General features: G+C 39.3%; 4 protein-coding genes across 6 annotated transcripts; 1 reads left to right on the forward strand and 3 right to left on the reverse strand.

The window, feature by feature from the left end:
• Positions 1–165: 165 nt before the first annotated feature.
• Positions 166–1,897, reverse strand: LOC106438495. Its single transcript, XM_013879680.3, has one exon. The coding sequence runs from the start codon at positions 1,645–1,647 to the stop codon at positions 430–432; it is 1,218 nt and encodes a 405-aa protein (XP_013735134.2). The 5' UTR covers positions 1,648–1,897; the 3' UTR covers positions 166–429.
• Positions 1,898–3,784: 1,887 nt separating this feature from the next.
• Positions 3,785–5,706, forward strand: LOC106438506 (tubulin beta-9 chain). Its single transcript, XM_013879691.3, has 3 exons — positions 3,785–4,395; positions 4,517–4,786; positions 4,868–5,706. Exons 1-3 carry the CDS (start codon positions 4,002–4,004, stop codon positions 5,542–5,544), a joined length of 1,341 nt encoding a protein of 446 aa, XP_013735145.1. The 5' UTR covers positions 3,785–4,001; the 3' UTR covers positions 5,545–5,706.
• Positions 5,707–5,850: 144 nt separating this feature from the next.
• LOC106438482 (small RNA 2'-O-methyltransferase-like) lies at positions 5,851–18,215 on the reverse strand. 3 transcript variants are annotated; one of them, XM_048740151.1, is made up of 10 exons: positions 17,817–18,063; positions 17,399–17,645; positions 17,221–17,325; positions 16,697–17,148; positions 16,338–16,610; positions 15,284–16,230; positions 15,035–15,189; positions 14,825–14,941; positions 6,596–6,715; positions 5,851–6,509 (listed from the first exon to the last, which is right to left on the reverse strand). In XM_048740151.1, the coding sequence occupies exons 1-10, from the start codon at positions 17,945–17,947 to the stop codon at positions 6,075–6,077; spliced, it is 2,982 nt and encodes a 993-aa protein (XP_048596108.1). In that variant the 5' UTR covers positions 17,948–18,063; the 3' UTR covers positions 5,851–6,074. The 3 variants fall into 3 exon arrangements, with proteins under 3 accessions (XP_048596108.1, XP_013735107.2, XP_013735085.3); XM_013879653.3 differs by lacking the exons at positions 14,825–14,941; positions 15,035–15,189; positions 15,284–16,230; ... (3 more) ...; positions 17,399–17,645; positions 17,817–18,063 and adding exons at positions 6,860–6,976; positions 7,057–7,208; positions 7,313–8,244; ... (3 more) ...; positions 9,401–9,686; positions 9,986–10,135; XM_013879631.3 differs by lacking the exons at positions 5,851–6,509; positions 6,596–6,715 and adding exons at positions 13,880–14,425; positions 14,535–14,654 and having other exon boundaries at positions 17,817–18,215.
• LOC106438472 (small RNA 2'-O-methyltransferase) lies at positions 10,612–13,817 on the reverse strand. The gene is made up of 6 exons (XM_013879643.3): positions 13,708–13,817; positions 13,132–13,378; positions 12,931–13,035; positions 12,100–12,770; positions 11,122–12,020; positions 10,612–10,766 (listed from the first exon to the last, which is right to left on the reverse strand). The coding sequence occupies exons 2-6, from the start codon at positions 13,348–13,350 to the stop codon at positions 10,648–10,650; spliced, it is 2,013 nt and encodes a 670-aa protein (XP_013735097.2). The 5' UTR covers positions 13,351–13,378; positions 13,708–13,817; the 3' UTR covers positions 10,612–10,647.
• Positions 18,216–20,142: the final 1,927 nt, after the last annotated feature.

Raw genomic sequence — 20,142 nt, forward strand, 5'->3', positions numbered from 1 at the left:
GGCTCCGTCAATGCAAAACTTACAAAACTCTTATCACAAGTTGTTGGTGCTCTGTTTATTTTGGCCGACACCAACCTCAATGCTCTCTGCCTTTCATTATTAACAACGACCATTTTTCTTTAAAATATCAATTACGTTTTTTTTTCCTTCACAGTAAACAACAACTTTGACTCCTTGACCATCATATAATAAGTTAATAATAACAATATCCTCTGTTAATAACATTTTTTAAAGAAAATTTACAGTTTCATAAGCCAAACAAATTGTAGCTTCGAACTGCCAACCACCCAACAACACTTCCGTCAACACCGTCACTTAACGGCGATCCGTAGGTCCCACCGGTGCCACGGAACACAAACAACAAAAGCAAAAACTTCCCAAAGCCTGGCCCCTTTTCCCTCCGAGTTCAGACACTGGTCTGAGAGTTTGTCAGAGAATAGTTTGAGATTTGGAGCAGACCAATCTCAGAAACAGACAGGAAGATACTGTCAGAACAATAGCTAAGACTTTCCCGCCTAACAACCCAGCAAGCGCAACCACTATCATCACCATCACTTTCGTTAGATCCCTTTTCGATTCTTCCTCTTCTTCTTCTTCTTCTTCTTCTTCACAGCTCTCCAACAATGGCGGATTCGAACCAATCTCGTATCTCTCAGACACTTCGCTCTCGGTTATATCTTCGGAATACAAGCTGGAAGCTTCCGTCGTAGACCCTTCTCCTTCTTCTTCGAATATCTCAATCTCCACACCTTCCGCTTCTTCTTTTTCCTTCATCTTCTTCAGCTTCTTCTTCTTCTTGTAACTCCTCAGCTTCTTCGGCACGATCTTCTTCACGATCTTTGACTTAAGCTTCGCGCTTTTGCTCTTCTCCTTCGTGAACACCACGTCTCTTATCGTCAGCACCTCTCTCTCCTCCGCTCCTGGTGGTTCGGGAACTCGAGTTTCCTCGATGCAATCTCTCGGTTCTTGGAAGGTTTCGATGATTTCGAAGGAGACATTCGATGATGATGATGGTGATGATGATGATTCTGGCTTCTTCGTCCCTACGAGCTTTCTGATCAAAGAATCGAGCCGAACCTGCGCGTCGGGGCAGAGATTGAGGAGCGTGAGGACACGCGGCACGGCGAACTCGAGGAAGAGGAGGGCGAAGGCGGAGATAGTGATCCCCACGGCGAGCTTTTTCGTGCTCAAGGCGAGCACAGCCACCACGAAGACCTTAATCGCAACCACCATCAATACACAACATCCTCCTCCTCCTCCTCCTCCTCCGCCGCTTCCGCCGTATTCGTCGTTTCTGTTCTCAGGTGTTACGCCACCGTCACAGACGAAGCTTTCATCGATCTTACTCGCCGCGGGATCCTCCGAAGCTGGAAGCGGAGGAAGAGGAGGAGGAGGGAGAGACGCAACACGCTGACGTGTCGAATGAGAATGACTCGGACCGGTTGGTATCTGAGCTTTGTTGTTGTTGTTGTTGCGTTTTGAAGAAGATTTTTTTAGACGATCGCGGTTCTTGAAGAAGAGGTGGATAAGGGAAGTGGGGAAGCCAGTTTCGACGACGAGAGATCCGCCGCGTTTGGGAGATTGTTGGAGGTCCGATACGAATTTGGAGATCCGACCCGATTTGGATTTCTTCCAAGGCAAAGGCATGGCTGAAGAAGGGCCAATTAAAATGAAAATGAAAAATGATTTATTAATTACGTCTTCGAAGAACCCAGAGAAAGAGGGTTTGTCGAAGAGATGAGACCCCCATTTAATAAGACATGGAGAAAGAAAAGGGAGAGAAGAACAATAAATGGGGGGAGAAGATGGACGCTTTTCTTTGCGCAGAAAGTGAAGGCGATTGAGAAAGAGAGAGAGAAATGCGAGCGAGCTATATGATGAAGAAACCGCTATAAAGACATTACACGACGACGCGTGCCTTAACCGATTATTTATAATTTTTTATTTTTGAATAATCAATAACTTAGTTCACTTTTTTTTTTCATTTATGTCAGTGTACCACAGTACTACTAGACGAACTGAACCAAAGCAAACCAAAATTTAAACAGAACTAAATATCAAATTATTGATCACGTATATTTAACCTTTCACCACTGTTTTTCGAACCGGACCGATCTGATGATTAGACTAGAGTGGATCATGGTCACGTAGTTATATTAGATATAAGTTAGTTCAACCATTAATTGATCAAACAATTAGTTATTGGTCCGATATCAAAATTATTAAAATGAACAAATGCATGTAAAATTATAAAAAAAAGTATAAACAAAAACTAATATGTGTAGATGTTTTAGATTTGATATTTATTCACATTTTAATTATATAAGATATTTACTAAATATTTATATATTAAAATATATTGAATCATATTATTATATCAAAATTTAATTCAATCGAACCATATTAAACTCTAGTGTGGTTCAGCTTTCAATCTGATTTTAAAACGAAATTAAAACTCAAGTTATAGTTAATGAGTTTATGGCTTCGAATGGTAACTGCGGTTTGAACGGTGCGGGACAAACGGTTTAACTGCAATACGGTTTTAACAATTATAAAAACGTATAGATATATGATATATGTAGAGATTTTTGTTACTGTTAACTGCGGGGCGGAGCGGTTCATAACATTTGAAGCCTATATCCACCTTAAATGAATTTAAAAAGTTTATAAAACTAATTTCCATATATATATATATGTGTATAATATTTAATGCTGCTTCATTAGCTTCATGTCTGGTCTAAAGCACAAGCAAGTGGAATCATTTATTAGAATTCCAAATTTTCAAAACTAATTTGCTAGAGGTTTTTTATATACTTATTAGTACCAAAAGATACAAATAAACAGTATTTTTATAATTTTGATTATCGTTAAATGGTCTCATCTCCCATCCTACTATATATTTTACTCCAAAATATAAAAAATATAGAATGAGAAATGAAGTGATGAACAAAAAATAAAAACATTACTCTATAAATGAGTAATCATTTTATTTTTTGTTTATTACTTTATTTTTTTTCTATTTTTTCAATTTTTAAGTAAAATATAGAGTGAAGTTTGAAATGCTTCAGTACTTCGAGTATCGTAGTATAGTTTTTTGTTGAATTTTTGTTTGTGGTTCCCGAATCCAAACTACAATTCATTTCGAAATAGATTTTAGTTTCTGTTCAATTATATTTTTGTAATCCGCATAGTATGTAAATGCCTCAAACTATTACTAAACTGAAAACCAAAATATTCATCCGCAATTATATTTTTTGGACATTGGCATGGTTAATCGGTTGTACTGTAGTTATTTTAAGATTCTTACGGTTATATATTTGTCTAACGATAATTTATATAATCTATATTAAGCATTTTTATGGGTTGGCAACTTTTAGCATTGGCCTGTAATCCATTTATGTCGAACTTCTATAATCAGCTAAAGTAGATTATTATGGGTGGATTTGCTTAATAAGTACTTTCCTAAAAATGGCGTACTGATTAATTAGTTCGAAACAAGGAAAATCCACCTAATCACGCTAAATCTAATCTTCTAGTCTTTAATCTCAATATCCAGAAAAATAACAATAAAAAAAAATCATAACTCAACGACCTAGGATACCATGTGCAATTTTTTTAAAAAAAAACTTAGAAAACTATTTGCCTTTATAGCTTTTCACGAGTCTTTTTAATTTTTTTATATTAAATAACAAAATATCTACCGAAAGATATTTTTGTTTTGACTCGCTGTCGTAGAGCACATAAAGAAACCAAATCGAAAAGAAAGATAGAAACCATTGGGGAATTATCTAAAGATAAAAAGAAGTTAAAGGATCATACTGTAAATTAGTAAAACATTTTTAACCAAAGGGACGTAAACTATATATATAGCAGATTACTACCTATTCAAAAGAATCCTTTCTATTTACACCCCTCAATAATTCAAAAACCTAAACAGCAGAGAAGAAGCGAGTCGCCAAAATTTTCCCACATTTTCTCGAGAAAAAAAATCAGCTGAGAAAATGAGAGAGATCCTTCACATCCAAGGAGGCCAGTGCGGAAACCAGATCGGTGCCAAGTTCTGGGAAGTCATCTGCGGCGAGCACGCCATCGACCCCACCGGTCAGTACTGCGGCGAAACGGATCTCCAGCTCGAGAGGATCAACGTCTACTACAACGAAGCCAGCGGCGGCAAGTACGTCCCACGCGCCGTGCTCATGGATCTGGAGCCTGGGACGATGGATTCCCTCAGATCCGGGCCGTTCGGTCAGATTTTCCGGCCCGATAACTTCGTGTTTGGGCAGTCCGGCGCCGGGAATAACTGGGCGAAGGGGCATTATACGGAGGGAGCTGAGTTGATTGATTCGGTGCTTGATGTTGTGAGGAAGGAAGCTGAGAATTGCGATTGTCTTCAAGGTGTGAGAGAGAGAGATTACGCGTTTTCGTTTTCTAGCGTTTTAAGTTGAAGGAATCTCGTTTGCGTTTTGATGTTCTTGATTTGGATTCGTGACGTGGCGTTGTTTGATTTGTGGAATAGGTTTTCAAGTGTGTCATTCTTTGGGAGGAGGAACTGGCTCTGGGATGGGAACGCTTCTTATCTCTAAGATAAGAGAGGAGTATCCTGACCGTATGATGATGACCTTTTCGGTTTTCCCTTCTCCTAAAGTCTCAGACACTGTTGTTGAGCCGTACAATGCTACACTCTCTGTTCACCAGCTTGTTGAGAATGCTGATGAATGTATGGTTTTGGATAACGAGGCTCTTTACGATATCTGTTTCCGCACCTTGAAGCTCTCTAATCCTACTTGTGAGTTTGTTATTCTCATCTTGTTTTCGAATAATTCATGTGATTGTAGTCTTGACATTGTTCTTGTGTGGTGTTGTTTAGTTGGTGACCTTAACCACCTCATCTCAGCCACCATGAGTGGTGTCACATGCTGTCTCCGTTTCCCTGGTCAACTAAACTCCGACCTTAGGAAACTCGCTGTGAATCTCATCCCTTTCCCAAGGCTCCACTTCTTCATGGTGGGTTTTGCGCCGTTGACGTCAAGAGGGTCTCAACAATACAGCGCCTTGAGCGTCCCTGAGCTAACCCAGCAGATGTGGGACGCCAAAAACATGATGTGCGCAGCTGACCCTCGTCACGGCCGTTACTTGACAGCTTCTGCCGTCTTCCGTGGGAAGATGAGCACTAAAGAGGTTGATGAACAGATGATGAATGTTCAGAACAAGAACTCGTCCTACTTTGTTGAGTGGATTCCGAACAACGTGAAGTCAAGCGTCTGCGATATAGCTCCCACGGGTTTGAAAATGGCGTCGACTTTCATAGGGAACTCGACTTCGATACAGGAAATGTTCAGGCGTGTGAGTGAGCAGTTCACTGCTATGTTCAGGAGAAAGGCTTTCCTTCATTGGTACACAGGAGAAGGAATGGATGAGATGGAGTTCACGGAAGCTGAGAGTAACATGAACGATCTTGTGGCAGAGTACCAGCAATATCAGGATGCTACGGTGGGTGAAGAAGAGTACGAAGAGGACGAAGAAGAGTATGAGGAAGAAGCTTAAGAAGACATGATTGATAACTACTACTAGTACTACTTTTGTAAGGCTTCACCCAAGCAAAAGTCTTTTATCTTTGTTTTATGTTTGAATTTTCTGTCTTTTGTGCTTTGTGTGTTTTGTTATTGAATCTATTCTAAAAAAAGTGAAAAACTAAAATTTGTTCTAGAGTAGTTCAAAAAAAAAAAAAAAATTGTTCTAGAGTGTAATCCCTTATACCTATTCTTTGTTTGTCTATGAAAACATTTCATTGTCAAGCCTCTGCCTCTAAAGCCTAAAACTCGTGTTCCTCGGAGAAGCGAGCGAGGATAATGATAACAAGTCCGGGGACTTTTATATAAATAAACATACTTGCTGGGGCAAAAAGGTAATTCCCATCATTGTCAGTAGACTAGACTAGAGACAGTAAACAACATACCATGGGTTAATCTCCGAAAGCTAAGGCAAAATAACTAAAACAAGCTTTGAGTTTTTATATATAGATGAACACATCATCACATTGCTTGCAAAATCTTCTACTAATCCAAAAGATCCCATCACTCTTTCTTTTCTTCATTGCCTTTCTTCCATTCCCATATGACTTTATAAGGCTGCATCGACCCTTCTGCAACGCTCTCAACAACCAAAGCTTCCCGTTTAAACACAGCTATCTGAGAAGCAAACCCTGGTTCTACTTCACCAGACCCACCAACACCGCTGAACTCGAGGCTGTAGTTATGACGTTCCGCGAGTTTAGTAGCCCAGTGGTTAAACTGTTCCCTTGTCCACTCGAATTTGTGGTCATGGTTCCTGAACTTGGGAAGCTGCGACTCAGATTTGTTTTCTTCTTGATTTTCTGGTGTAGTAGACCGCTGGAGAATTGTGTTGTACTCGAAGTTTGGTGTTGAGACAATCAGGAGCTTTGGGCGGAACAAGCTTAGAACCTTTTCACCAAACTCACAGGCTTGATCTTCTTCCATGTGCTCAATAACCTACACATTCAGAGCAGACTATTTGTAACGCAAAACCAGACAGACATATTGCTTTTTGATGAGTATCCACAACAACGTAATAGGACCTCTAAGCAAGTGCCAATGTCAATGTCATGCAGCCTGGAGTCGAACTCGAGGATTGAACCATCATAAAGTGTTGCAGTGTTGACGTTGCAAGCTTCCTTGTTTAGTTTTACATGTAGCATCTAAATCCAAAACACACAAGATACACACAAACATATGTCAATCAACCATCTCTACACGATTACACAAAAGTCATGACCAAGAGTTCAAATGCATTAGGCTCATTAGTCTAAGAGTGGGAATAAGAGGTTCATGATTTTGCATACCTTAGCGGCACGGGCAAGACCCTTGGGTGATATGTCAACGCCGATAATGGTTTCAAGTGTTGTTGGATAGTCAAGTAGAGAGTCTAATAAACTACCAGAACCGCATCCAAAGTCAGCCTGCCACAATAGTAGAGGTGTCACAGAATATGAACAAATAGAGACTTAAACTATCTTGAGCGAACCAAGAGACCATATACCAAAGTAGAAGCGGATGAATCTTTTATATGTTTCACTGCATATTCCACACGCTGTTTTGAAAGTGGCGGTTTGAAAAAAGCAGCCTCCATTCGCTCTTCACTAGGCCCCTTCACTCCCAACAGAATTATACTGTAAACCAGTTGTGGACGTTCTGCATAAAACACAAAGGAACGTTTCATCTCTATTTGTTTCAACTAGAAAAAACATTCTACATAATCTGATAACTGCAACAAAGGTAAGCATTAGAAGCATTACTTGATAGGAGGTCGCGGATTCTCGTAGTATCACTGGCAACAGCCAGAAGCAAAGCTTCAGCAGCAGCAAAGAGTGTAGCATTGAAAGAAGCAAATTCACCAACAGTCATCTGAGTAACAGCTGTTTCAATAAGTGGGTTCATGGCTTTAGTCCCAATCTCAAACTCTATCTCTTCATGGCTTTCAATGAGATCTATTGATGGCTCATAATATTCATCCTCCTCCTCGGACTCCATATCTTCTTCGTTGCCTTCGCTGACTTCTCCATCAGTTGGAAAATCAGGATCCACTTCCAAAGACAAAGAATAGCAGATGCTAACCACAGAACCGTTTGTTATAGAGGGAAGACGCTTCTCTACTACTGATGGCACGTTCGTGGTCCCGGAGCAGTCTCTTCCAAGGTTTGGTGGGATTGTAAAAACATTAGTACTTGGAGATTTGATATCCTCTTCATCATCTGTATCTGATCCAACATCCATATCATCGAAAAACTTACTAAACCATAAGAGAGCTTTCAACGAAGCATTCTGAACGGCGTCATTCTCCTTCTCATAGAATTTCCTCGGTGAACACTCCAAAACCAAATCCTGGGACTTGGTGAGAACTTTCACTTCACATCTGAAACCATTCCCTAATCCTGGTGCATCCTCTTTTTCCTTACTTAAATTCTCATCGTCTGCATCATCAGATCCTCCCGAGACCTTCAACTTCTTGTGAGATCTGTATACGTCAGCCAACGATTTCACAGGAGCTGTAGAGATAGTAAAGACGGGGTCTGCTAGTCTGTGCTGGTGGCAGAACATGGAGAGAATCTCCCTGGGGAACGGACCTCTCCAGTTAGACTTTGTAGTGAATGAAGCAGGCAACTGCGCAGCAAGTACTGCTTGTCTTGAGATTTTGTAGATGCCATTGGGTGACATACCGCAACATATCCTGCACAAGCCCCCAAAAAAGGCATTACTTCAGAGTTGGTTAGACGTAAGTTTTTCAAGATGTGAGCAAGAGTTGGTAAGAAACCTGTAAAATGACTTTACAGTTACATCATCATAGTCAAGATCTTCGGACTTCCATCGGTAACCAATAGATGCCAAGACTGCATCCCCGTGAACATCTTGACCACAAATGTAACTTGCTCTTGCATTACGACGAGATGATTCTTCACTTGAGCTTCCAGTGACTTCAGAGGACTTACATTTAGGAATAGGAGAGTACAATCTACACTCAGAGCCACATGAAGCTTTGCCAAGAGTCCTGTTAAGAAACCCAAAGATTAACACAGAGAAAACCTTAACTTATTAAAAAAGAAAAAACTAAATATAATCACCTGGATATCATCACTTGGTTGCCATTCTTCAAGCAGAGCCTTTCAGCAATACTATCCAAGTAATACCGGCCTGAGGAAACATCGACAGAATCCAACTCAACAATCTCCTCACCCTTACATGGTATATACGCAGCATTGACTTTTCTGCTACGTAGAGAATCAGATACTTGAGAAGTTAGTGCTTCTACAATCTCTGATGGATATGGATTTTTCCTTCGGAGTGAAGCTCCATGCGGAGATGCAACAATGAAGTCCGGCAGCTTTGCAGCAGCCTCCATTACAGAGGAAATGACCAACAAAGGATCTGATTCCACAGAAGGATTGATGATTTTGCAACGACTGTTAATCTTTGCATCAAACGTAGCAATTACAGAAACAGGAACCGAGCCGGAACAATCACCCTTCCTTCGCAATGCCGCTCTAAGGTGAGCTCCCAGAGGATGTTCAGCTGAAAGAAACTGCAACCCCAACACATTAATGGCACTAACACTTCATAATTTATAATTTTCATTTGATCTTTACTAACCTCATCAGAAAATATATACTTAATGCGTCCAACGAGATCATCCCAAGCTTCATCAACAGTAAGATCATCATTCTGAGGACGAATCCCTAGCTGCAACATGAGTAGTACTATCTTCGTTAACATAAGAGTAAAGAAGATAATATATATATATATATATATATATATATATATATATATATATATATATATATATATATATATATATATATATATATATATATAAGAAGATCAAACCATACCTTGTCGAGAGCAAGTTCAGCAGCAGACTGTTCTGAATCTTTCTTCTTCTTACATACATTTGATACAACAGAGAACTCTGGTAGCTGCAAGTGGCATCTAAAGAGGGATGGGCCTTTTTGAGGTATTGCTAATCCTGGACAAGCACTATGAGAAGAGTCATGGACTTCCTCAACTGTATAGATTGCATTAGCACCAAACTTCTGATGAATGATAGCTTTTGGAGTAAGTGTGTGTTTCCCTCCACCCGCCATCACAAAAAACGCAAATGTAGCTTCTTTCAATACACTGAGACGAACAAAGGGTCAGTGCAAATAGTGTCAAAGATCAGGAAAGATTGTAACTTTTTGTGCAAAATCTGATTTTTAAGCTTGACAATTAGAATCAGAGCCACAGATAACATTAACAGAGAGACGAACACACAGGAACTGAGTAAAGCAACGATTTTTTTTTCGTTTCAGGGTTTTTTGAGTATCGTTTAAGACAAACGAATCGTAAACGATGAATCAATGAAAATGAATTTCAAGAAAAAGGCCAGAACTTTAACAACAAACACACACATAATGAACCTAGAACCAACTACATACCTTTTAAGAGTTTAGCGGAATGGCATGTAGAGAGAGAATTACGCTGAGGAGAGGACACAACAGCGAGAGAGAGAGGAAGAGTGTGGGTTTTTAGAGGGAGGAAAGAGGGTGTTTTGGTCATTTACATGTTGTGGAATCGTGTAAAAAGTCTTCTCTTTTTCTTTTGTTCCTTTATTCTTTTCTTGTATTAATTTTTCCAAAATTTTAATATTATTCCCAATCCACCACTATCTTCATTGTTCATGTTGAACAAAATTCATAAACTATTGAAGTCTATGGTCACTCCATCTCTAAACATAAACAATATACATTTAGGTAGTTCAATGGTTTTAGTTTGATTTTTTAATAACTTAAAAAAATTCCACTGGCTACTAAACCTTTAAATATCGAAAGAGAATTTAGACATAAGTTTGCAGGTCATGTTCATATGCTTACACCTCATCTTTTTGTAAGAAAAAAACCAATCCGAACTTCATAAGTTAAAGTACTTCACATCTCTTGTGCTTTGGAAATCAATGGGACACTGTGTCCAACTTCTTCAGCTGATGACCAACAGAAAGACAAAGGGCAAGACTTGGGGACTTTTTAGAAGATCAAAGACCAGGGAGAGTTTATTGATGAACTCAAAAGCCTACTCTGGTTGATACTCTTTTTATCAAAGACTAGTCTTTAAGAGACTGCAAGAAGAAGCCTTCTGCAACCTTTTCAACAATGTTAGCCTTCTCCATTCGTTCTTCTGTTGGACCCTTCACTCCCAACAAAAGTACACTGTACTCCAAACCTGGATTATCAAAGCAATTTCAGAACTCCCTCATCTTAGTCACAGTCACATATATATGTATTAATTTATAGTTCATGCATTGTTTACAGTTGCGAAAGCTTTGGAAAAGCACATAACCATTTGAGAAAAACCAAAACAAAATATTTTTATTTTTTTAAATATAGATGCAATAGAGTAATTAACAGAAAGACTTAAAGATAAGATTCTTACATAACTTAAAGGTGAGATTCTTAAACTAAAAGCGAGGACTTGTACTAGAACATGAATTTTCTAGTCCTAAGTTCACTAATGAAGGCACAAATGTCAACGTTCGATAAAGTTTTTCTTTTCCTACAAGACAATGTTGAAGCATTACCTGACAAGAGTGAGACAGCTTTCGCAGTATCATTGCCAGCGGCCAAAACCAAGCCTTCAGCAGGCAATCCAGTAGAGAAACGAACATGCTGACCCACAGACATCTGAGTAACAACTGATTCAAGATGTGGATTCATAGACCCATGCCCTACCTCAAACTCTATCTCTTCATTGCTTTCAATGAGTTCTTTCAAAGATTTACCTTTCTTTGAATACTCAGCATCCTTTTTCAAGTACACAGAATAGCATATGCTGACCAAGGAACCGTTTGCTATATTTTGAACACGCTTCTTTTCCCATGGCATCATACCCATGTACCACCTTGATTCTCCGTTTCTGATAATCTCGGGGAGTTGATACACTCTACTGCTTGGAAAGGTCTCTTTAAAACGATTCCTCTGATTAAACTGAATATTCAGGTCGTCATCTGTATAGCATGGTTCCAGGGATTCTACATCCATGTCGCCGAAAAACATACTAAACCATGAGAGGGCTTTCAATGCAGCATTTTGAACAGCATCATTTTCCTCCTCATATAACTTCTTCAACGAACAATCTAAAACCAAACCCTGTGACTTTGAGAAAATCTTCACTTCACATCTATACCCCTTCCCTGATCCTGGCATCCCCCAATTACCTCTACTCGAATACTGATTGTCAGAATCATCTTTTATCTTGTTGAAGGAACTTAACAAGTCAGACATCGACTTAGCAGGAGCTGTAGATGTAGTAAACACCGGTTCTGCTAGTTGTTGTTGGTTACAGAACATGCAGAGAATCTCCCTGGGGAATGGACCTCGCCAATTAGACTCTCTGGTGAATAATAAAGGCAGCTGTGCAGCAATCAACGCTTTTCTGGAGATTTTGTAGATTCCATTGGGTGACATACCGCAACATATCCTGCACAAGCGAAAAACATGATAAGATACACAAAGAGAAAAAACCAAACATGTTGAAAAGAAAAAGTTGGTAAAGGGACCTGTAAAATGACTTTAAGGTTACATTGTCATGTTCAAGATCATGGGACCTCCCTGTGTAACCAACAGATGCCAAGATTGCATCACCATGAATATCTTGACCACAACAAACAAAACTTGCTTTTGCGTTCCGAGACTTTTTTAAATCATTGGAAGACGTCAGCTTAGGAATGGCAGAGTATACTCTACACTCATAGCCAGAGAAAGTTTTGCTAATCGCCCTGGATATCATCACTTGGCTGGCATCCTTCAAACCAAGCTTTTCAGCAATAGTATCCAAGTAATACCGATCTGATGAGATATCAAGAACGACTGGCGCAACAACCTCTTCATCGCATTTGGTACATTTTATATGTACAGCCTCAACTTTTATGCTTTCTACATGAGTAGCAAGTCCTTCTGTGATTGCTGGAGGGTATGGACTTTTCCTTCTGAGTGAAGCCGCGTGTGGAGATACCACAATGTAATCTGATAACTTTAGAGCAGCCTTCATGATATAGGACATGGCCACAGTAGGATCAGAGTCCATGGAAGGATTGATCACTTTACAAAGGCTGTTGATCTTTGAGTCAAACGTAGTAATGACAGAAACAGGAACTGATCCACGATGTTCACCTGTCCTTTGTAATGTTGCTCTAAGGTGACTTCCAAGAGGGTGATCAGATGAAAGAAACTGCAATGGCAAACAACTTAAGACATTAATAGTGCCAATAGCCTTATAGGTTAACCTTAAGTTAGTTAATCATACTAAGATAATGTATTTCAAAATTGCTGTTGAAACTTAGTATACACAAAGTATATGGAAACCTTGAAACTACTTTTGAGCTACTAACCTCGTCAGAAAATATATACTTGATGCGTTCAACAATATCATCCCAACCTTCCTCCACAGTAATATGATGATGATGATCATCATCATCCTGAGGGTGAATGCCTAGCTGCAACATTAACAGTATTATTGTCTTCTTTAACACAAACGAGTTTTAAGAAAACAAAAATACAAATACAGATGAGAGATGAAACCAAAGGCATACCTTTTCCAGAGCCAACTCAGCAGCGGATTGTTCAGAATCCTTCTTCTTCCTGAAGACATTTGATACAACAGAAAAGTCTGGTAGCTGCAAGTGGCATCGATAGAGACAAGTACTCTGAGAAGAAACACGAACTTCCTCAATCCTGTAACTTGCTTTAACACCAAACTTGTGATGTATAATCTCCTTTGGAGTAAGAGTCTTCTCCTCCCCACCCGCCATTACAAACTCACTGTAGATTCTTTACAAACTGAGACAAACAAAGAACCTATTAGAAAGATGGTAACTTTTGTGATTGCCACGAATAAGAGGTTTTCTTAGAGATATACAGTAAGAAAAAAGATGGCTTATTTTCTGAGTCTCGTTGAGTCTTCGTTCCACAACAACAAAAGGGAGATGAAACAGAAGAAAATGAGATAAAGCAACGATTTTTATTTCAGTAGAGTCCAAAATAAATTGAAGAAACGTTACGAGAAACGAAGTGTTATGAACAGCAACGAATCTAATGGTTTAATTGAATGGGATTTCATATAGGTGAAAACTTAAGTAGAAATAAATCGTTATGAACAGAAACGTTACCTCTGAGGGGTTCAGCGAAAATGGCAAACACAGAAACTAGTTTCAGCGAAATTGAGCACCAAAGAGAGAAAAGGTGGTGGCTTGGGGGATTTTCAAATGCGAAGTTTGGAGGAAAGCAAGGGTGTTTATGGTCATTACACACATTGTGAAATGCACCAAAATGGTCAGGAACTAGGGTAAACGAAATTTAAAAACTTAAGTAGGTTACATGATTCAAAAACAAGAACAAGAGTGTGATAAGGAAGAAAGATGGAGACTTTAAACTGAACTAGCACAAGTAACTAATCTACAAAGACTAGTTCTTTTTGTCTCCCTCTGCTCTTGTCCACTCCCATATGACTTTATAAGGCTGCGTTGAGACCTTTTTCACTTCAGTGAAAGACTTCCGTTTGAAAATAGCAATCTGAGAAGCAAACCCTGGATCAACATCACCAGACCCTCCAACACCGCTGAACTCAACGCTGTAGTTATGGCTTTTTGCGAGTTTAGATGCCCAGTGGCTAAACTGTGCTCTTGTCCATTCGAACTTGTGTTCATGGCTCCTGAACTTTGACCGCTGTGACATGGATCTGTCTTTTGAGTGATACATAGAAGACTTCTGAAGAATTCTGTTGTACTCGTAGTTTGGTGTGGAGACAATCAGGAGCTTGGGGAGAAACAAGGTAAGAACTGTTTTCCCAAATTGAAAGGCTTCATCTTCCTCCATATGCTCAATGACCTTCACATGCGTAGCGGGTTATAAGCAAACCAGACAATGAATATAACAAACTTTTTGACATATTAGAAATGTTGATGATGAAGAAACGAAAGAAGAAAGTAGAAGGAACCTCTAAGCAAGTGGCGATGTCGATCCCATGCAGCCTGGAATCAAACTCCAGTATAGAACCATCATAGAGTCTAACAGATTTGAGGTTGCAAGCTCCCTTGTTTAACTTTGAGTCTAGCATCTGAAATCAACAATCTTTCCTTCAACCATCTCTTACACGGCCCATGATTTGTGTAAATGCATTTTCGATGAAACAAATATCAAGTTATTAGATTGCATTAGACTCATCAGGTTATGTTCTCCAAGTGGAACAAAACATGGTGGTGTGTGTGTGTGTAATAACGCACATACCTTAGCAGCACGGTCAAGAGCCTTCTGTGAGATGTCAACGCCAACAATGGTTTGAAGTGAAGTTGGAACCTCAAGTAAAGACTCTAGTAAACTTCCAGATCCACATCCAAAGTCAACCTGCAACAAGCATAGAGGCTGGAACATTCAAAAAGGCGTCCTAAACAGAATAAAATCACAGTAATGATAAAATAAGAAACAAGAAGAGCATACCAAAGTAGAAGCTGATGATTCTTTTATAAGTTTCACTGCATATCCCACACGCTGTTTCCAAAGTGGAGGCTTGAAAAAAACTGATTCCACTCGTTTCTCTGTCGGCCCTTTCACTCCCAACAAATGCACATTATACTCCAAACCTGCTGCGAGTTCTGTGCATTTTAAAAACCAAAACAACACATCATCAGAATCTCCTATTAGGTTCTCGCTGGAATTTCTTATTTTTAAAAGTCTATGAACCATTACTTGATAAGAGCGAACGAGTTCTCGCAGTATCATTGGCATCAGCCAAAACCAACCCTTCCGCAGGCATATTAGTTACAAAGCAAGCATATTGTCCCACAGACATCTGAGTAACCACTGATTCAAGATGTGGATTCATGGATCCAACCCCTACTTCAAACTCAATCTCTTCATTGCTTTCTGTGAGTTCTCTCAAACATTTACCGCTCCTCCCCCAAAAGTCAGCTTCCACCTCCACAGACACAGAATAAGATATGCTAACCAAGGAACCATTTGGTATAGTTTGAACACGCTTTGGTTTGCGATCCATATCCATGGTCTTTGACTCATCATACGCAGGCTCTTCATATCTTTTACTACTTGGAAACTTCCCTTTTATCATAACATTCCGAGTAAACATCCAGTTCATGTGCCCCTTCATATAGCAGCGTGGCTGTTCCGGGTCAGCATCCAGGTCATCGAACAAGCTGCCAAACCATGTCAAGGCCTTTAACGCAGCGTTTTGAATAGCGTAGCTCTCCTTCTCGTAGAAGTTCCTTGGTGAGCAGTCTAAAACCAAGTCCTGCAGAGACTTTGAGAGAATCTTCACTCCGCATTTATAACCACTCTCTAACACTGGTAGCTCCTCTTCGTCCTTGCTGTTATAATGATTGAAGGAATCATCTGATCCTGCGTACTCGTTCACACACTGATTGTTGCTATCGTTTGACTCTGAGTCTTTCAACTTCTTCAAGGATCTTAATGTTTCTGAGAGTGGCTTCACAGGAGAAGTAGATATAGTGAAGACAGGCTCGGCTAGTTGTTGCTGGCGGCAGAAGATGGAGAGCATCTCCCTGGGGAGTGGACCTCTCCAACTAGACTTTGTAGTGAATGAAAAGGGTAATGTTGCAGCAATTAGTGCTTGTCTGGAGAATTTGTAGATGCCATTGGGTGACATACCGCAACATATCCTACAGAAGCCGAAAAAAAACATGATAAGATAACAACTAAACAAGTCTGGTAGTAGTAGTAGTAGTAGTAGTAGTAGTAGTAGTAGTAGTAGTAGTAGTAGAGAGACCTGTAAAATGACTTCAAGGTTACATCGTCATGTTCAAGATCATTGGACCTACATGAGTAACCAAGAGCTGCCACTATGGCATCACCGTGAATATCTTGACCACAAGCAGAACTTGCTTTAGCATTCCAGGGGTTTTTAAAACGTGATGATTGATCTTCTTCATCATCAACTGGACGTTTTCCATACGCTTTCGATGATTTATCGGAAGGATTCAGCTTAGGAATGGCAGAGTATACTCTACATTCATAGCCAGAGGGAGTTTTACCAAAAGTCCTGTAGTTAAAAAAAAAAACAAAAAGTTAGTACATATTCAACTTTAATACCGAGAAGGCTCCATTAGTTAATGATAATATAGCCACCTGGATATAATCAGTTGGCTGCTATCCTTCAAACCAAGCTTTTCAGCGATGATATCCAAGTAATACCGGCCTGATGAGATATCAAGTGTGATCAGATCAACAACCTCTTCGCCGCTAGTGGCACATTGTATATACACCGCCTCAACTTTTATGCTTTCTCCATGAGTAGCCAGTGCTTCTACAACTGCTGGAGGGTATGGATTTTTCCTTCGGAGTGCAGCTACATGCGGAGATGCAACAATATAGTCTGATAGCTTTGCAGCAGCCTTCATGACATAGGACATGGCTAAGATAGGATCTTTATCAACAGAAGGATTGATAACTTTGCAGCGACTGTTAATCTTTGCATCAAGTGCAGCGATGATAGAAAGAGGAAGTGAACCACGACGTTCACCATCCCTTAGCAACGTTCCTCTAAGGTGACTTCCAAGAGGATGATCAGATGAAAGAAACTGTAATGGCAAACAACTTAAAACATTAATAATGCAAATATAAAGTGATCTGTATAAAACTACTGAACTAACCTCATCAGAGAATATATACTTAATGCGTTCAACTATATCATCCCAAGCTTGTTCCACAGTTATATCATCATCATCATCATCATCACCCTGAGGGTGAATGCCTAGCTGCAACATTAAATGAAGTTAAGAAAACAAAAATCAAAATACAGAAGAGAGGTGGTAGGTACCAAAAGCATACCTTCTCCAGAGCCAATTCAGCAGCTGATAGTTCAGCATCTTTCTTCCTCTTGAAGACATTTGATACAACGGAAAAATCTGGTAGCTGCAAGTGGCATCGATAGAGACAAGTACTCTGAGAAGAGACATGAACTTGCTCAATTCTGTAACTTGCTTTGACACCAAACTTGTGATGTATAATCTCCTTTGGAGAAAGACTCTGCTTCTCCCCACCCACCATTACAAAGTAGATGTAGCTTCTTTGATCACTGAGACAAACAAGAACATATTCGTGAACAAAAATCAAGAAAGATGGCAACAAACAGTGCATCTACCTACCTTCCACCAATTAGGGTTTCTAGGAGAGATATAAAATGAAAATGACAAAAAGATTCGATGAGATGTAATGGCTAAAAGCAAAGCTAGAATCAACTACGTACCTTCGAGTGTTCAGCCAACGAAATGGCTTTTGTCGAGACAAAACCGTCGTTTGAGCGAGAAAGAGCAGAAAGAAACAGAGACGAGTAGAGGGGTTTTCAAATGTAGAGGAGACAAGGGTGGTTTTGTTCATTAGACGTTGTCGTTTTTGGTATTTTCTGTTCCTGAATTTTTATTTATTTATTAATTTCCGATTTTGAAGATTGTAGTAAATGGAGTATTGTGTAATTTGAGGAAACTAGCAAATCTCGAATTGAGTATGATGAACACAGAAAAAGGAAACTATTGATTGAGTGAGTAGTCTTGTTCATGTCAGAGAAATTTTTTTTTTTTTTTTAAAAACTTTGACTTTGAGCTCAATGGGTCAATCAAACCAATTACATTTCAAATTGTGCATTAACGTCACAATCGTTCAAGATTTTTTTATCTCTTGGCAATGAGAGAGTCAACAATCTAAATGTACAAAGAAACCTTTGAATGCATATTAATTTGCAAGGTCATTGTAGAAAGTGTCTGAAAACACAAAGAAAAATTCTTTGTACATTTATATTGTTAACTCTCTCATTGCCAAGAAAAATCCTTTGGACACATAATGAAGTTAAGAGTCTTAACACTTCTGTTAGAGTACTGGCTGATATATTTCAAGTGACTGACCATGCAAGAACTAAACTTCTGAAGTACCGAGCATACTCACAGCCACTGCCAACTTGTTACAAATCGTTGCAGCCTAGGTTTGAGAAAGGAACATGTCATGTAATAATGATTGTAGAGATTCATCCTTTAGGAATTGCAGAGACACATATATAAAAAGATTATGGAAACAAGGTCTAGCGGTGAGCTTACAATATCCATTCCTGAACCACCACCCACAGTAGATGGAAGTTCTACTCATTATCTGGTGACCTGCATTAATTGATAGGAGGTAGCGGGTACTAGCAGTATCGGAGGCAAACAGCCAGAATCAAAGCTTCAGAAGCAGTACAGAGTGAAGTATTGAAAGAAACATAAAAGAAACACCCACAGTCATCTGAGTAACAGCTGATTCAATAAGTGGATCCATTGCTTTAGTCCCAGAGGATGGCCAGATGAAAGAAACTATAATGGAAACAACTTAAAACATTAATAGTGCCAATATAAAGTCATATGCATAAACAGAAACTGCTTTTAAGGGTCTTGTTCAAGTCAGAGAAAGTTAAAAAAACTTTTGACTTTAGGCTCAATGGTCAATCGGTCGTTTTTAAACTAAAGATGTCAACCAAACGAATTTACATTTCAAATCGTATATTAAACATAACAACCGTCCAAGTTTTTTTTTATCTCTTGGCAATGAGAGTCAATATTCTAAATGTACAAATAAACCTTTGGATGCATATTATTTTGCAAGGTCATTGTAACGGTTGCCTCTAACCTCATTTTGTTATTGTAGAAGTTTCTTCATGTAACTGCAAGAAAGAAAGAAAAAAAAAACAACTTTGATGGAGATGTGTGCATGACGACATTCATGAAAGAGAGTTTAAGGTTGTTTTCATTAGACTTCATTTTGTTCACAACAAACTCATCTTCCAAGAGTTTCTCAGGCTACATCTAATATAAGATTCATCCTTAAGAATTATTGACGTACGTGTACAAAAGGTTATTGAAACAAGGTTTTAGCAGTGAGCTTACAGATCCATTTGCTGAACCACCATATAGTAGATGGAAGGAAGTTCTGGCCACTGACTCAAGCATTGGTCTAGCGGCTAACTAAGCATTTTCGCGACCTCCAACCTCCAACATTGTGCTTTGATCTTTATAGATAATGTGCCAAGTTGTATGTTCTATGTGTAATTTTTTTTAAAGTGTTCTATATAGTATGCTTAGCCGCTTAGGCACATCTGTGACTAGCTCACTAAAACAGTGAATAATAATAATAAAAAAAGAAAGACCGAATATTTCTCCCGCTACTCTTTAGCCTTTTACTTCTGAAAAGACTATGGAAAAAAAAGAAAATTCTCTCTCTACGCTAAACGCTCTCCCATCTCTCTAGAAACCAAAGCTTGAAACTTTAGCTCCGGCCCGGCGTTTGTCGGTGCCGGAGGCCCCCTTTCTCTTTTCTCTTCCTCTTTTTCTATTTGCTCTCTCCACCACCGCACTACTCCTTCGTCGATATGCAAGCGGTTCTGAATCTGACGAGACTTCCCCGGAGAATCTATTGTAGATCGACGGAGACGGTCTTGGACTTACTTTGGAGCAGCGGCGAGACCCACGGAGTGACGGTGGCAGAGTGGGTCGGCTTTTAGGGTTTGAGGATTCCCAGATCTAATTTTCCTTTTTAAGATTTCGGGTGAA

Source organism: Brassica napus, chromosome A1, assembly GCF_020379485.1.
Source record: "Brassica napus cultivar Da-Ae chromosome A1, Da-Ae, whole genome shotgun sequence".
Taxonomy (NCBI): domain Eukaryota; kingdom Viridiplantae; phylum Streptophyta; class Magnoliopsida; order Brassicales; family Brassicaceae; genus Brassica; species Brassica napus.

What these genes read in the sequence shown, in the direction of transcription:
- LOC106438495 (XM_013879680.3), bottom strand. Translation starts at nt 1,647, where the DNA reads ATGCCTTTGCCTTGGAAGAAATCCAAATCGGGTCGGATCTCCAAATTC.
- LOC106438506 (XM_013879691.3), top strand. Translation starts at nt 4,002, where the DNA reads ATGAGAGAGATCCTTCACATCCAAGGAGGCCAGTGCGGAAACCAGATC. An exon ending in GAATTGCGATTGTCTTCAAG is followed by an intron (nt 4,396 to 4,516) that starts GTGTGAGAGAGA and finishes TTTGTGGAATAG; the next exon opens with GTTTTCAAGTGTGTCATTCT. An exon ending in GAAGCTCTCTAATCCTACTT is followed by an intron (nt 4,787 to 4,867) that starts GTGAGTTTGTTA and finishes GGTGTTGTTTAG; the next exon opens with TTGGTGACCTTAACCACCTC.
- LOC106438472 (XM_013879643.3), bottom strand. Translation starts at nt 13,350, where the DNA reads ATGGCGGGTGGGGAGGAGAAGACTCTTACTCCAAAGGAGATTATACAT. An exon ending in CTGAGTTGGCTCTGGAAAAG is followed by an intron (nt 13,036 to 13,131) that starts GTATGCCTTTGG and finishes TTAATGTTGCAG; the next exon opens with CTAGGCATTCACCCTCAGGA. An exon ending in AGTATATATTTTCTGACGAG is followed by an intron (nt 12,771 to 12,930) that starts GTTAGTAGCTCA and finishes TTGCCATTGCAG; the next exon opens with TTTCTTTCATCTGATCACCC.
- LOC106438482 (XM_048740151.1), bottom strand. Translation starts at nt 17,947, where the DNA reads ATGAACAAAACCACCCTTGTCTCCTCTACATTTGAAAACCCCTCTACT. An exon ending in AGCCAACTGATTATATCCAG is followed by an intron (nt 16,611 to 16,696) that starts GTGGCTATATTA and finishes TTTTAACTACAG; the next exon opens with GACTTTTGGTAAAACTCCCT. An exon ending in AATCATCAGCTTCTACTTTG is followed by an intron (nt 14,942 to 15,034) that starts GTATGCTCTTCT and finishes TGCTTGTTGCAG; the next exon opens with GTTGACTTTGGATGTGGATC.